Genomic DNA, 15,104 nt, shown 5'->3' with positions numbered 1-15,104 from the left:
ACCATTATAGTAATGGGACTCTACTACAGGAAAAACCACAAAATCACAGTCCTAAATAAAATACATTCCTTGTTTTTTGCAGGATGATAATTGAGCCCCTTGTTTATTAATGGTGGCAATTTTTATAGTTCAGAGATGGACAAGTCTTACTATAAAAGTGTTTTGCAGCCAGGTGTGGTGGTGCATGCCTGTAATCCCAGTACTCCAGGAGGCAGAGGCAGGAGGATTGCTGTGAGTTCAAGATCAGCCTGCTTTACAAAGTGAGTCCAGGAGAGCCAAGAACATACAAACTGTCCCCCAAAAAACAGAATTGAAATAAAAGAAAGAGTAAAAGTGTTTTGCTGTGTTTTCCTTATATTAGCCATCATTTTCAAGTCTGCTGGGCTTCTTTTTTTTTGGTTCTTATCTTTCTTCATTATTTTATTTTAAATTTATTTATTAATTTAACTTTAAAATAACTCAAAATTATTTTATTTTGTTTTATTGAGACAGGGTTTCCTTATGTAGTCCTGGCTGTCCGTGAAACAGGATGTGTGCTGTAGACCAGGCTAGCCTTAGACTGAAGAGATCTGGGTGCCTCTGCCTCCCTAGTGTTGAGATTGTAGTGTGTGCTACCACACCTGTTCTTTTCTCTCTCTCTTTCTCCTCTCTCCTCCCTCTCCTTTCTGTAGCTGGAGAAATGACCAAGTGGTTAAGAGTGAGCATTGTTCTTGCAGAAGACCCAAATCGATTCTCAGCACCCACACTGGGGACATCACAGCTGTCTGTTAACTCCAGCTGCAGGGTATCTGACACCTCTGATCTCACACACACACACACACACACACACACACACACACACATACACACACACTTCAAAAAACAAACTTACTTTTTTGACAATTTCTTACAGGTGTATAGTATTTCTTGATCATAGCCACCACCACCTTTTTTTTTTTTTTTCTTTTTTTTTTTTTTTTTTTTCCTGCTTGGCAGGCAATCATACTAAATACTTTTGTTGAGACCACGGGCCACACTGCAGCTTTTTCTTCCAGACGCAGGTAGTTTGAAATCTAGGAGAGGTCCAGGTTTTCTTTATTAGTTATTTATTTACTTGAAGAGGCCGGGGGAAAGAGTATGTGCTGTTTTGTTGTCTTGTTTTTGTCAGGACTCAGTGGCATGTTCCATAGTTTATAGCCTCGAGCATTCCATTCTCTGCTCCTACTTAGAAAAGTTGAAAAACGTGTATTTAGTTAAAAAGCAGTTTAACGTTAGCATTTAGAAGAGTAATGCCACTATCATTCCATATCAGTAGCTTTCTCTAGAGGTGACAGCAGCCTCTTGAGTGGGATTGTAAAAGTGGTGCTAATGTGTATGACCCTAAACTTTTCTTTTTTTTCTCCCTTTAACATTTGCTTTTCCTTTCACTGTTGTCAGTCACAACACGCTGCTCTTGAATTTCTCAGCTGGTCTTGACTCGTGATTTTACTTATGCTTTCAGTCTTCTTTAATAAATACATTACTTGCAAGCAGTGAATTGAAAACAAGACAAAAAAATAAAAAATAAAGCGACCATTAGTGATTGGACAGTTTCTTACTTTGTGTTACATTTAACTGTTCTTTTGACAGCCCAGTTTTTAAAGCCAGGTTCGTATGGAAATGCTTTCACTCCACTTGCACTGCTTTTGGAAATAGCATACTGCTTCATCTGTCTGTTTATTTTAGTGCATTCATAATATAACACAGTCAACATAATGTCTCATCTCATGTGGCCAAAGATTGAATTCTTAAAACAAGAAAAACAAATCACAACAAAATGGGGGACGGACAACAAGTTTTGTCAGCATTACTTAATACATAAATCTTTGTGCCAAAGAGAATAAACTGTAATGAACTGCAATTGTTTAGTTATTTAGATTTTTTTCTTTCTTATTTTTGAGATAAGATCTCTGTTTAGTCCTGTCATTGAACTTGTGACCCTCCTGCCTTAGAGATCTTGTTGCTGGTATTATAAGGAGGTGCCACCACACCAGGCTCAGCTACATATTCTGTGGTTAGTCATTTTCCTATCCTTGTCATTTCCAGAGGTACTTATACATAGATAGATAAGTTTGTTTGATAATAAGAAAAAAAGTTTGTTGTTGTGCTCAGCTTTCATGTAATTTTGTTGTATTTTTTAATTAAGAAAATGGAAGTGGTAAGGCTCAAATCTGAGCCTCACATAATGCTAGACAAGTACTGTACAGTTGCACGAAATCCCCAGGCCTTTGTTTTGTTGTTGTTGTTTTGGCTCATGTAGCTCAGGTTGGGTTTAAATTTTGTTATGTAGCCAAGGATGACCTTGAACTCCTGATAGACTGCCTTCTGCTTTCACCTTTCCAGTTCTGGAATTACAGATGTGATTCAACATGACTGGCCTAATTTTTTTGTTGTTGTTAAATAGTGAAGTTAGTCATAGTAAGACGTACTCAGTATTAGGTAAGATGATGCTTTTCTTAGCAGTATAGAAGAAGAGCAGCAACAGTGTCCAGTTAAATTTTTGTGATATTTAATAATGTGAGCATCATCACTTGGGGTTGCACATAGCCTTGTGTTTTCTAGTTCTTTCAGTTTTTAGCAAAAATAATTCATAGTGGCCTTTTAACGTACCATGTATTTGTGTGTGAGGAATCATATATCATAATAGTACCTTTTGTTTTTTTAAAACACCTTGGAGCCCCATAAAATTAAGTTACCCAGGCATAGTGGCACAGTTAGAAGGTTGAGGCAGGAAGATCACAAGTTCCAGGCTAGCCTGGTAGGCTACACAGTAAGACCTGTCTACAAAAAGCAGAAACACAAAGGGAGTAGCTTGGGGGTGGGAACACCCACTCAGCTGGTGGAGTGCTAGCCTACCATGCACGAAGCTTCAGTCTCAGTCTCCAGCACTATGTAAACCAGGCATGGCACTGCATAGCTGTAATCTCAGCCCTATGGAACTAGAGGCAGGAGGATCAAATGTTTAAGGTCATCCTTGGGTGTATCTCAAGTCTTAAGACCAACCCATGCTAATGAGATCCTGCCTGAGAAATTATAGAAATCTCACCTCCACCAGTAAAAAAAAAAAAAAAAAACAATCATTCAAATGCATGTTGTGTTAAACTTGTGAGGGAAACTTTTTCTTTTAAAGAAAAACAAGCTTGTTATTCCTAGCACTCAGGTGGCAGAGGCAGAAGGATTTCTGAGTTCAAGGGCAGCCTGCTGTACAGAGCAAGTTCCAGGACAGCCAGGACTGTACAAAACAAAAAACAAACCAAAAAATAAAAATAAAAAAAGAGGAAGAAGTAGATTTATGAGGCTTTATTAATTGATTTCAGGTATAATAAAATTAATTCCAAGTGACAGTATTGGATTAATGTTATAAATTACATAGACTACCTATTGAAAATTTTTTGTTTATTTTAATGTGTATGTGATTCTGGGAATTGGACTCAGCCTGGCGCATGCTAAGCAGCTGTCCTCCTCTATGGTGCAGCCCAGCCTTTAGCCCTTCTCTGATTGGTAGCTTTTTTTTTTTTTTTTTTCCCCTGGCGTCCAGTAGTTTTTTAGCTTGGTCTTGTTACTTCTCAGTAGTTCTAAAAGTAGAAAATTAAGCAGAGAGCTACCAGGCTTCTGATTTCTTGATTCTTAAAATAGTGGCTGACATTTCATTGTTGTTTCTGGTATCTTGTCATACAGTTTCCATTGAAATACCGTTTCCAGATGAGACATTATGTATATTGACCACACATGCACTAATGGTTCTTTACTGTTGACTTATTGCTAGGCCTGTTTCATTCTAACATCTTAGCATTTTTGTTAGACTACACGTTGAAATGCATCACTCAGTCTGTGCTTGAGCTCATTTTATTTTTTGTTTACTTGATTTAACTTCTTGTTTTACTAACCTCAATGTTTTCAGTTTAATATTGGCTGCATGCTGGTTATATTTATATGTTATATATATTAAAGCCAATCAAGCCTAGCCTGGATTTGGTGGTTGTCTCCATTTCTCGTGCTGGGGTAGCCTTACAGCTTACTTTATGTCATGAAAGCCTGACACATAAACAAAATAACTAAACACAATGCAGATTTTCTTTTCTTTTCTTTAAAAAAAAAAAAAAAAAGATCTTAAAGTGGTGCTGTCTAGGTGGTGGATATGATTGTATAAATACCTTGATTTCATGCTTTTTAATGTTTTAAAACTTTATAAATGGATTCTCCCCTTTTTTCCTTTCCCCCTTTCTTGTTTTAAAGTGTTATGTACAAAAGTTGCCCAGCACACTATCAGAAAGAACCCTTTCCCCATGTTCTTCCCCATATAAAATACTAGCCAGCATTTCTTTTTACATTAATGTCCCTTTTACTGGGCACATTTATCCTTTTATTAGCACCTTTTTTGCATGCATATATGTAGAATTATCTCTTGTTCATCACCTATTTTAATGTCACTAGGAAGGGAAGAATATATTATTGGAATATTTTTGGTTTGTCTCTCTGTTCTGTCTGTCAGGATAATATTGGACACCGCTTACTCCAGAAACATGGGTGGAAGCTGGGCCAGGGATTGGGAAAATCTCTTCAGGGTAAGTTTTTAAATTTACCAAAATGATGATGACGATGATGATGATGATGATAAAAACAGTGAAAATAATGTTTTTGAAGCAAATTTTGTGCCTAGATGTATTTGTTGTCTTTTTAAACAAGTACTTGGCTTTCTCCCATCTTCTCCCCTGCTAGAATAGCCTGTTTTTCCTACAGCCTTATCTTAGGTCATGTATAGCCTCCATACTTGCCAATAATTGATGAGAATAAGTTGCTGTGTCACTTAAACTTATAGGGCCATACATATTATGGATGGCCCAACCTGCTTGGATTTTGATGTGGAGGTGTTAACGGTGGACTACAAGGAACATCTGTTAGAGTGTTCTCTGTGTATGCCTTTCAGTGATATTTATGTGGCTACTATATCAAAGAGAATCATTCAATAACTAAGTTTAACTTTTGTCCTTCTAAGTTCTCTCTGAAATCAGTGATTTTCCCATGGCTCTTTTGCATTGTCATCAGAGTGGATGTGGTGGTAGATAGGAAAGTTAACCTGTGTAAAATGTAAACAGAAAAAAGAAATTTCCTGGGACTGTCCAAGCAGAGGCCATTTCTCAGATCTGGCTCTGGAAAATACATGATTTAAAGGTTCTGTTGCACTTTTCTTTTTAACTAGACTAGTCATTTAGATAAAACCTAAAATACCAATATGTCTGCTTCTGAGAGCTTGTGCTTTTGTGAGTTGGAAAGCAACCAACTGTGTTTACATCTTAGTTCCTTCTGATTGGGAAATTATTGATGGTTGCAGATTTGATTTGATTGTCAACTCGGAAGCAAGGGGAAACTGCATCTAACTGTAGAGGGCCCTACACAAGGGGGTATGAAGACAATTGTGCAGTAATTCTGTGAGTTTTGTAAGTTGGCTCTTTACATGAATGCTTAACTCTAATCAATGTGCTAAGGTAAGCAAGAGAACAGGGAATGCAGCAGAGTCTTTCAACTAGTGACACTCTTTTGCTAGGCTGGTGTGGTAGTACACACCTCTAATTCCAACACTTGGCAGGTGGAAGCAGGAGTTTGAGGCCAGCCTGGTCTATGGAGCGAGTTCTGGACAGCCAAGGCTCTGCAGAGAAGCCCTGTCTTAAAAAACAAGCAAACAAACGGAAGACCAAAACAACAAAAACTAAACCAAAACACTAACAAACTGCTTTTTGATTTATTACGAGTTAGACAGGAGGCCTCATGAATGCATCCTACATATGGTTAGAATGGGACAAACATTCTACCAATGAGCTACATCCCTGCTTTTAAAATTCTTTTTTAAAATGTTTATTTCATATTTTTTTGAGACAGAGTTTCTCTATGTAGCCCTAGAACTATAACTCTGTAGAGCAGGCTACCCTCCAACTCACAGAGATCGGCCTGCCTTTGGCCTCTCTAGTGTTGGGATTAAAGACAAGTGTCACCATGCCTGGTTTGAAATTCTTACAGAAACAAAAACAAAAAAATAACTTTTACTTACAAATTGTATTCAGGAATGGTGCACAGGGCATTACCAGTAAATATATTTTGAATTTTTTTTTTTTCTGAACATTAATCTTTGGAAAGATAATACAGACAAGTGACTGCCATTAAACTTACTTTCCAAGTGGCGTGTGCTGTAGGCTGGGCAAGGTGGCACACGCCTGTGATCTCAGCACTTTCAGAGGCAGAGGTAGGCAGATCTCTGTGAGTTTGAGGCCAGCGTGGTCTACAAAATGAGTCCAGGACAACCAAGGCTACATAGAGAAACCCTGTTTCGAAAACCTAAAAACCAAAAACAAAACAGAAACAACAAAAAAAGAATGTGCTGTAGAAAGAAATGCAAGAATGACTTAGAGCAGTTTATGTGGTAGAGACTGGAGGTTTTGTAAAGGTTCAAAATCAAGATTAAAATAAAGACAGGTTAGGTGCATGCCCTTAATCCCAGCACTCTGGAGGCAGAGGCAAGTAAATCTCTGAGTTTATGTTTGTAGTCAGCCTATGCTACATAGTTTTAGGCCAGCTAGGGCTATTTACCTGGATTAGATAAATAGCCGGGTAGTATTTTGGAGCACCTTTAATCCTAGCACTTGGGAGGCAGAGACAGGTAGATCTCTGAGTTGATGGCCTGGTCCACTTAGGTAGTTCCAGGACAGCCAGGGCTACACAAAGAAACCCTGTCTGGGGGTCATGGGGAGGAAGAAAAGGATAGCAGATATGTTTGAATCCAAAAGTTATTTATGGTAAGTGTCAGAAATTACATAATTAGAGCATAGAGAGAGAAGTAATGTTCTTTTCTATTTGTGTTTTTGAAGTACTGGAAGTCAGCTTGTCTCATGCATATTATACAGATTTTCTGTCACTAAGCTGCACCCCTCAGGACGTGTGTGTATGTGTGCAAGAAAGAACGGGTAAATGGATACTTCTATAGGCCAGGCTGGCCTCAGAGATAGGCCTGCCTCTGCATTCCGGAAGTGCTGGGATTAAAGGCCTGCACTACCAAGATCTAGAGATCTAAGTTTGTTGAATTTGGATTCTCTTTAAATTTTCACTTTCTTGAAAAGAAGGCTGTGTTGTTGAGATAGATATTGCTGCGTAGCTCAGGGTAGCCTCAAGCCCCCATTGTTCTCTTGCCTCCAGTTCCCAAGTGTTGGGAATATAGGTGTGTAGTATCATACCTAGTAAGCGCTTTGAGCAAAATAAATTAGGTTTATTGGTGTTGTAGCTCCAGATCTATGGTAAAAGGCACATAATGAATCCACGATAACTCATGAATACATTTATTTAAAAATGTAAGGGATAGGATGGTGGTGGCCCAAGCCTTTAATCCTTGTACACCGGAGGCAGAGGCAGGCAGATCTCTGTGAGTTTGAGGCCAGCCTGGTCTATAAAACTAGTTTCAGGAAGCCAAGACTACACAAAGAAACCCTGAAAAAATAAGTAAATAAGTAGACAAATAAAAAAAAATATACAAGGGAAAATTAGAGCTTATTTGAAGTTTAGTTTTGTCTTGTTGATTTGAGACAGGTTCTCGTTACATATCCCTGGCTGGCCTGAAACTTGATGTATAGACCAGGCTGGTCTTGATCTTGTACCCATCCTCCTGTCTCTGCCTCCTGAACATTGAGATTATAGCTTTTATTTTTTGTTTTTCTTCTTTTTGGTTTGGGGTTAAGGATGCAACAGGGCCTTCTTTTAGCCCAGGCTAGCCTTGAACTCTATGTAACCGAGGTTGGCCCTGAACTATGATCCTAAAGCCTTTGCCTATTAAGTGCTGAGATTGCACATTTTTGCCACCATGGCCAGCCTCTGTTCTGGTCTAATTGTGATAAAACATACAGCTCATTTTTACTAGCATCTTTCTCCTCTCCTCCCCACCCTTCTTTGTATTGTATTCTGAGTATCTATCCCAGGACTTTGTATATCTGCTACAGAGCTACACCCCAGGCTTCTCTGTTTTAATCGCTTGCTTTGTTTTTGTTTGTTTGTTTGTTCTTTTGAAACAGGGTCTCACTGTGTAGCTCAGACTGTCCCTGGCCTGTCTCCTGGTGGCTGGGATAGCTTCACTTGGCTATTTGAAGTGTGTAGTGTAGTGGTGATATCTACATTGTTGATTTTTTTTTTTTAATAGCTAATTAAAAATCTTTTAAAGAACTGAGTGTGGTGGTGTGTGCAAACGGATCTAGCCCGATCTACGAAGTGAGCCCAGGACAGCCAGGCTCACAGAGAAAACCTGTCTTGAAAAACAAACAGAAATTAAGAGTCAAGTTTGTTTTGTAAATTTCTTACTAGCAGATTCAACATTATGCAGATATTATGCTAGATTTTGTCATTTTACTTTCTTCAGTTGACAGGATTTGACCTAGACTAGACCATAGTAATGGTAGTAATGGCACCTTTAAGTAATTTGTAGCAGATTATTTTCACTGTCTAAGTCTTGCTCAAAGTAATTATGAGAGGAAAGCCCTGGCTGGATGTGGCTGCTCACACCTGTGATCCCAGCACTTGGGGAGGCAGAGGCAGGCGGATCTCTGTGAGTCTCTGTGAGACTCTGTGAGACCAGCCTGGGCTACAAAGTGAGTCCAGGACAACCAGGCTACACAGAGAGGGAGAAAAAGGCCTTGCTACTCTAATAAAATGCTAATGCCTTCTTGGTACCATGTCCTGTCAGCGCATGCAATTCTAGGCTCGTGCATTATTCTGTACTTTATTTGTTGTCAACATTCAACGCTGACCATGTAACCATTTATAGAATTTAAGCCTGGTCTCCTCAGGCTTTTTCCCCCCCAAGGTTGGGGTACTGTTTCAGCTCATGCAAGGCTTTTACATGTGGTGCCATACCTCTTGGGACCTGAGTCTTGGGTGTAGCTGGTGGACACTGACCGGATAGCTTGAAAATCGGGAGTGTTGACTGTAGAGTAAAGTTCTCTATGTCAGGGTATATAATTGTACTTTGCAAACTGGATTTGTTTTTGTATTTGAGTTTTGTTTTTTTCTTTTTTACCCCCAGACAGGGCTTCTTTGTGTAGCCTTGCCTGAATTTGAAACCAGGCTGGTTTCAAATTCACAGTGATCTGCCTGCCTCTGCCTCCTCAGTTGCTGGGATTAAAGGCATACACCACCACTGCTTGGCTTGTTTTTTAATTTTATTATTAGTTTAACTTTCCTTTTTTTATTTTTTTAAAGATTTCATTTATTTATTTAATGTATGAGTACTCTGCATGTACACCTGCATGCCAGAAGAGGGCATCAGACCCCAGTATAGATGGCTGTGAGATACCATGTGGTTTCAGGGAATTGAACTCAGGACCTCTGGAAGAGCAGACAGTGCTTTTAACCATTGAGCCATTTCTCCAGTCCCTTAACTTTCTTTTTTGTTCATTATAGTATTTTAAATGCTTTTTAAAAACCTTATTGTATATGGGACAATGTAATTATTACTGTTAAAAACAAAGTACTGCAGAAAAGTGATGTTGATAAGTTTATCTGTCATCTGAAGGAGACAGCACAGCTTGTCAGAAACGTTTTGCACCATTAAATATTGTAAAACCAGAAAGATATAATTAATTTAGAAAAAACAGTAATGACTTATATTTTGTGACCATTAGACTGGATGCATTTCTAAAAAAATTTTTTTTAACATTTTGTAGCTTTGAAATGGAAGTCCTTATTTTGCTGTGAAATATGTAGATTTAGCTCAGAAGTACCTCCTTTGTTACATTGTCTAAGCTATTTGTTAGTTTAACTGTTTTATTTTGTTTTCATTGCAAAGTAAAAGTTCCAGTCTTGGGGAAAATGAATAGGGTCTGATTCTATTTCAGAACTCATCCTGTCTAGAAAGTTAGACTGCTAAGATAGTTACTGAACTACTAGCATATTGTATTTGGCTATGCATGCCTATAATTTTAAAACACAGAAATCTGAGGCAGGTAGATTACCTTGAGTTCGTAGTGAGGCCCTATCTCAAAAAGACATTGTTTCTGCCTTTTAAAGATATTTCCCCGACCTCCCCAAATCTTGCTTCTTTAACTACTTGAGATCTTTGAAGGTTTTGTTTTGTTTTGTTTTTTTGTTTTGTTTTTAGGCCAGAGACCATACCATGCCATGTTTTTTTTTATTCTTTCTGTTAATCGCTAAATTTTATTTTTTTATTATTATTTTACATGTTGGATCTTTTGCCTGCATGTCTGTCTGTGCACCATATGCATTCATGGTGCCCACAGAAGCCAGGAGAGGGCACTGGGCCTTGTGAGACCAGAGTTACAGATGGTTGTAAGCCCCACTGTAGGGCAGAGAAGAGCAGTCTTCTGGAAGAGCAGCCAGTGCTCGTAACTGCTGAGTTATCTCTCTAGCCCTTTTTTTTTTTAAAGCTTTGTTTTTATTTATGTATGTGTCTGTGTGATTGCTTGGTGGCACATGTATGCCGCAGTGAACACAACTTTGAGAAGGCAGTTCTCCCACCATGTGAGTTTTGGAAACTGAACTGTGGTCATCAGACGTGGTGGCAAGTACCTTTACTCACTGAACCATGTCACTGGGCCCTTTGAAGGGTTGCAGAGGGCAAGGTTCCTTTACTAACTCACCTATTCCTCCCGCTTCAGCCAAGTTCTGAGTGGGATTGCAGCAGTTAGCTTCCACACCTGGCATTATGCACTTCTTTCTTCAGCAGAATTAGGCATGTGATTGTCCTGAATATTGTTTTGGTCTTCCTGAGAATAAAGATTTTAGTTACTTTTGTGTAGAAGTACTTCATTTGGATAGGAGCAATGTTGTATTGTATTTGGTTTCGTGATTAGGTCTTTCTCTGTGGTTCAAGCTGCCTTCATACTTGACAATCCTCCTGCCATTGCCTTCTGAGTGCTGGTATCACAAGTACTACCATCTCTCCTGCCGTGGTCCACATGTAGATGTTTTGAATGTTTAAAAGTACATTTACTTACCCTGTGTGTGGGTGCATGTGCAGCCAGAGGACAACTCGGGAGCTGGCTCTCTGCTGTGTGGGTCAATGTATATGAGCATCTGTGGACACTTGTGCATACTCAGGCACGAATTAGTCATTTGCTTCCTCCTCCTTAAGTCAGGGTCTTCTCCTCCTCTTCCTGCCCCCCTCCTGATGTGCTCTGTAGTTTAAATTAGCTGGCCCAAGAGTTTCTTGGTTATTCTGTTTCTGCCTCCCATCTTGAAGTAGGTTACATGTAGCTTACCCCTGTGCCTGGGTAAGCTTTTCATGTGGGTCCTGGGAGTTGAACTCAGATTGTCGAGCTTACATGACTAGTGTTTTTACCTAAACACTGAGCCATCTTCCCAGTCCTGATTTGTTTTCCTTCTTTCTGATTTCCTTTTTTCTTTTGGGCATTGGTGCGGTTGGGGGGTGGGATTGGTGCTTGCTTGATGATACAGGATATCTCTACATGGCCCTGGCTGTTCTGGAACTCACTATTGTAGATTAGGTTGGGCTCAAATTCAGAAAGATCTGCCAAGATCTGCCTCCTTAGTGCTAAGATTAAGAATGAATACTGGGATTAAAGATGTGTGCCAAAACACCTTGCTCCTTTCACTTTTTTGAGACAAGGTCTCATAGAGTCTGGCCTCAAACTCATTATGTAAAAGATGACCTTAAACTCTTGATCTTCCTACATCCAGAGTGCTGGGATTATGGGCTATGCAGGACAACACCTGGTTTGATAGGTTCAAGGGGTTGAATCCAGAACTACTAGTACTATTATTCTTAGTTTAGTTTAGTTGAGACAGGGTTCTTTGTGTAACAGCCCTGGCTGTCTTGGAACTCAGTTTGTAGACCAGGCTGGCCTCCAACTCAGAGATCCACCTGCCTCTGACTCCCAGGATTAAAGGCGTGTGCTACACTGCCTGGCAATCCCAGGACTTCATGCATGTAGAGTGGCAGTCTACCAGTTGACCAAATCTCCAGCTCTGTTGATAAATTTTCTTTATATATTCTTGTGACATACAGTTTTTTTTTTTGAGTGTCGTATTTATAAAAGTATAGTCTTTTTTTCCCTATGAAATTTAAAAAAATAAAAACAATATTAAGTATATATTACTGACCAAATGTTGATCTAAGATCTAGATGTTTCTTGTTGTCCTGTTTGATAAAATAGATATAAGTGGGTTTTTTTTTTTTCCCCCGGAGGAGGGGGGTTGTTGGCTGCAATTGAGTTGAGACACTAACTCACGTAGCAGTAGCTGGCCTCAAATTCAGGATAGCCAAGCTGGCCTTGAACTCTTGATCCTTCTGGGTCAGCCTCCTGAACGCTGGAGTCACAAGTTTGCATCAATGTACTTGGCTCATTTATTTGTTTTGAGATGAGGTTTCACTGTGCTGGCCTTCAGCTCTCAGTGATCTCCCTGCCCTCATCTTGCTAGTGCTGGGATTATAGATACGAGCTAACTGTCCAAGTTAAGTATGCTCCTTTTATAAGTTGTAACAGTTTTGGAAAAAGTCCCACAGCTACTGAGTATAAGCATGACTTTAAATCTACTTTACACTCTTTCCTTTCCGAAAAAGCTGACGCTAAAAATAGGAATGGATTGGGGGAGGTCAGTAAACATAGCTCCTCCAAATCACAAAGCAAGGTATGGGCTGTCAGGAAGGCTTGTGCCTAGTGTGGGGGTTTCTGTTTCTGACCCCAAGCATCTGGAAGGTAAAGAGTCAGGATTCCTGGTGTGAGGTCTGTAGTTAGAGACCACTTTGTCTCCATAGCTAGTTTACAAAGCGCTCATGTAGTTTAGGAGGAGGGGATTCTGCTCCCTGATGAATAAGCAGGTCTTAGTACACATATCAAAGACAAGCGCAGTCTTAGTAATCTCTGAGTTAGATTTAGCCAGGTTCAGGTTCTGAGAGCCTTTAACTTTAATTTAATTTTCTTTTTTTTAGATTTATTATTATGTGTGTGTTGCCTCATTTGTGTGTCTGTTCACCACGTTGGTGCTTGTGCTTGAGGAGGGTGGCGAGCCTCGGTGCTTGCCAAAGTCTTGCTGTATAGTCCAGGCTGACATTGAACTTGTAACATTTTTGCTGTAGCCTTCCAAGTGCTAAGATTATAGATGTACACCAAAAAAAAAAAAAAAAAAAAATCTGGCTGTCTTTAATCTTCTTAGTAGAATATAGTTAAAGTAGAATAGAGTTAATACAGATAAAAAGATAAACCTAGATAGTAAATAAAAATTAAAATTCAATCTTGAGAAATGTTTTTTTTTTTTTTTTTAATTTATGTTTAGAGACAAGGAAGATGGCTCCATGGTTAAGAGCATTTGTTGCAAAAAAAAAAAAAAAAAGCACTTGTTGCTCTTGCAGAGGACCTATATTCACTTTCCAGCACCCACATGGTGGTTCTGATCCTCTAACTCCACTTTCAAGGGATCTCATGCCTTTGGCCTTCAGGCACCAGGCACACGTGTGGTGCAAGTGTGTATATGCAGGCAAAACACTTGCACATAAAATAATACAACTTAAAACTAATTTAAAAGATTTCCTTTTTTATATCTGTATTTCTTTTTTTTTTAATTTTATTTTTTTTATTAGTTATATATCTGTATTTCTTTAAGACTGTATTCCACATGTGGGGCCTTTCTGTAGAGGCCAGAAGAGGATGTTGGATCCCTTGAGCCAGAATTATAGGCAGTTGTGAGCTTCCCAAGGCAAGTATTGGATTCTGAACTCCAGTCCTCTAGAACAGCAGTATGCCATTTAGCCACCAAACCATCTTTCCAGCCCCAAGGGCTCTAACTTTTAGAGCTAAAAAGATGGAGGGGGCTAGAATGATAGCTCAGCAGTTTAGAGCACTTGTTACTCGTGTAGGGGACTAGGGTTCAGTTCCTAGTCAGCACCCACATAACCATTTATAACTTCAGTTTCAGGCGGTCCAACACCCTCTGCCGACTTCTGTAGATACCAGCCATGTACATGGTATGCTTACATCCATTTAGGCAAAACGCATAAAATTTTAAAAAGTACAAATTTAAAAAAGAAAGGACTGGGCCTAGTGACGCATCCTAGCGCTTGGGAGAGAGAGGCAGGTAGAGATCACTGTGATTTCAAGGATAGCCTTGTCTACACAGTGAATTCCAAGAGATAAAGAACTACATAGTGAGAACTTATCTCAAAAAACAACAAAAATAATGAAAGGAGGGGATTGGAGAAGCATAAAGAGAGAGAGGTGATCTGTAGAAAATAAGTATATAACGGAAAAGATTGCTTGATTTCTCATTATAGGAATTACCTTTTTGTTGGTTTTTTTTGTTTGTTTGCTTGCTTGCTTTGTTTGTTTGTTTGTTTTTTTGAGACAGGGTTTCTTTTTGTAGCCCTGGCTGCACTGGAACTTGCTGTGTAGACCAGTCTGCCCTTGAACTCACAGAGATCCGCCTGCCTCTTCCCCCAAGTGCTGGGATTAACGGATGTGTGCCAACACTGCCTGCTCATTATAGGGATTATCATATTTAAAGAGTACATTGGGGGGCTAGCTGACTCAGCACTTAAGAGCCTATACTCTGCTCTGTGCAGAAAAGTGAAGTTTAGTTCCCAGAACTCCTATCGGGGGACTCACAACTGCTTGTAACTCCAGTGGATTCAGATATGTTGGCCTTATGTGCACATACCCATACACGTATACATAATGAAAAATAATAAAAATTAAAATTTAAAGGATATATGAAGAGACAGTAAATATGTAGTAAGTTCATGGCATAATAATAAAGTAATTTCAAGTTCAAATTGAGAACAAGTGAAAGTAGAAGTTGATTTTTGTTCTACTTCCTATGTTTTAGTTACAAAAAGAATGTGAAGCTTCGGAGATAGCTCAGTCCGAATCATTACAGTGTCTATTATGCAAGTGTGGAAACAGAAGTTTGATCCCTAGAGCCTGTGAAAAAAAGGCAGTTATGGTGGTGCATACTTATAAACACAGCTGGAGAGGCAGACACTGGCAGCTGTCCAGCCTCACAGTCCCACAGTCTCCAGGACAAAGAGACCAGACCCTGTCTCTAAGAAGAAGATGGATGGCACCTAAGTAACACCACGGGGC

The 15,104-nt window shown here is 39.3% G+C and overlaps 1 protein-coding gene across 3 annotated transcripts in view; it reads left to right on the top strand.

The window, feature by feature from the left end:
- Positions 1-15,104, top strand: part of Gpatch8 (G-patch domain containing 8) — a 76,446-nt gene that overhangs the window by 20,412 nt on the left and 40,930 nt on the right. For 2 of the 3 annotated variants that reach the window (XM_055619482.1, XM_055619483.1), the window contains exons 2-3: positions 1,609-1,626; positions 4,511-4,583. Coding sequence is in view for 1 of the 3 variants with exons in the window: in XM_055619481.1 (XP_055475456.1) it covers positions 4,511-4,583 (73 nt within the window). In the remaining 2 variants the exon portion in view is untranslated. The remainder of the gene's footprint in view (positions 1-1,608; positions 1,627-4,510; positions 4,584-15,104) is intronic. The other variant, XM_055619481.1, reaches the window with a different exon arrangement.

The sequence above is a fragment of the Psammomys obesus genome, unplaced genomic scaffold (assembly GCF_907164565.1).
Source record: "Psammomys obesus unplaced genomic scaffold, mPsaObe1.curated_primary_1811, whole genome shotgun sequence".
NCBI classification, from domain to species: Eukaryota; Metazoa; Chordata; class Mammalia; order Rodentia; family Muridae; genus Psammomys; species Psammomys obesus.
This window is presented reverse-complemented; position numbering and strand designations above follow the sequence as displayed.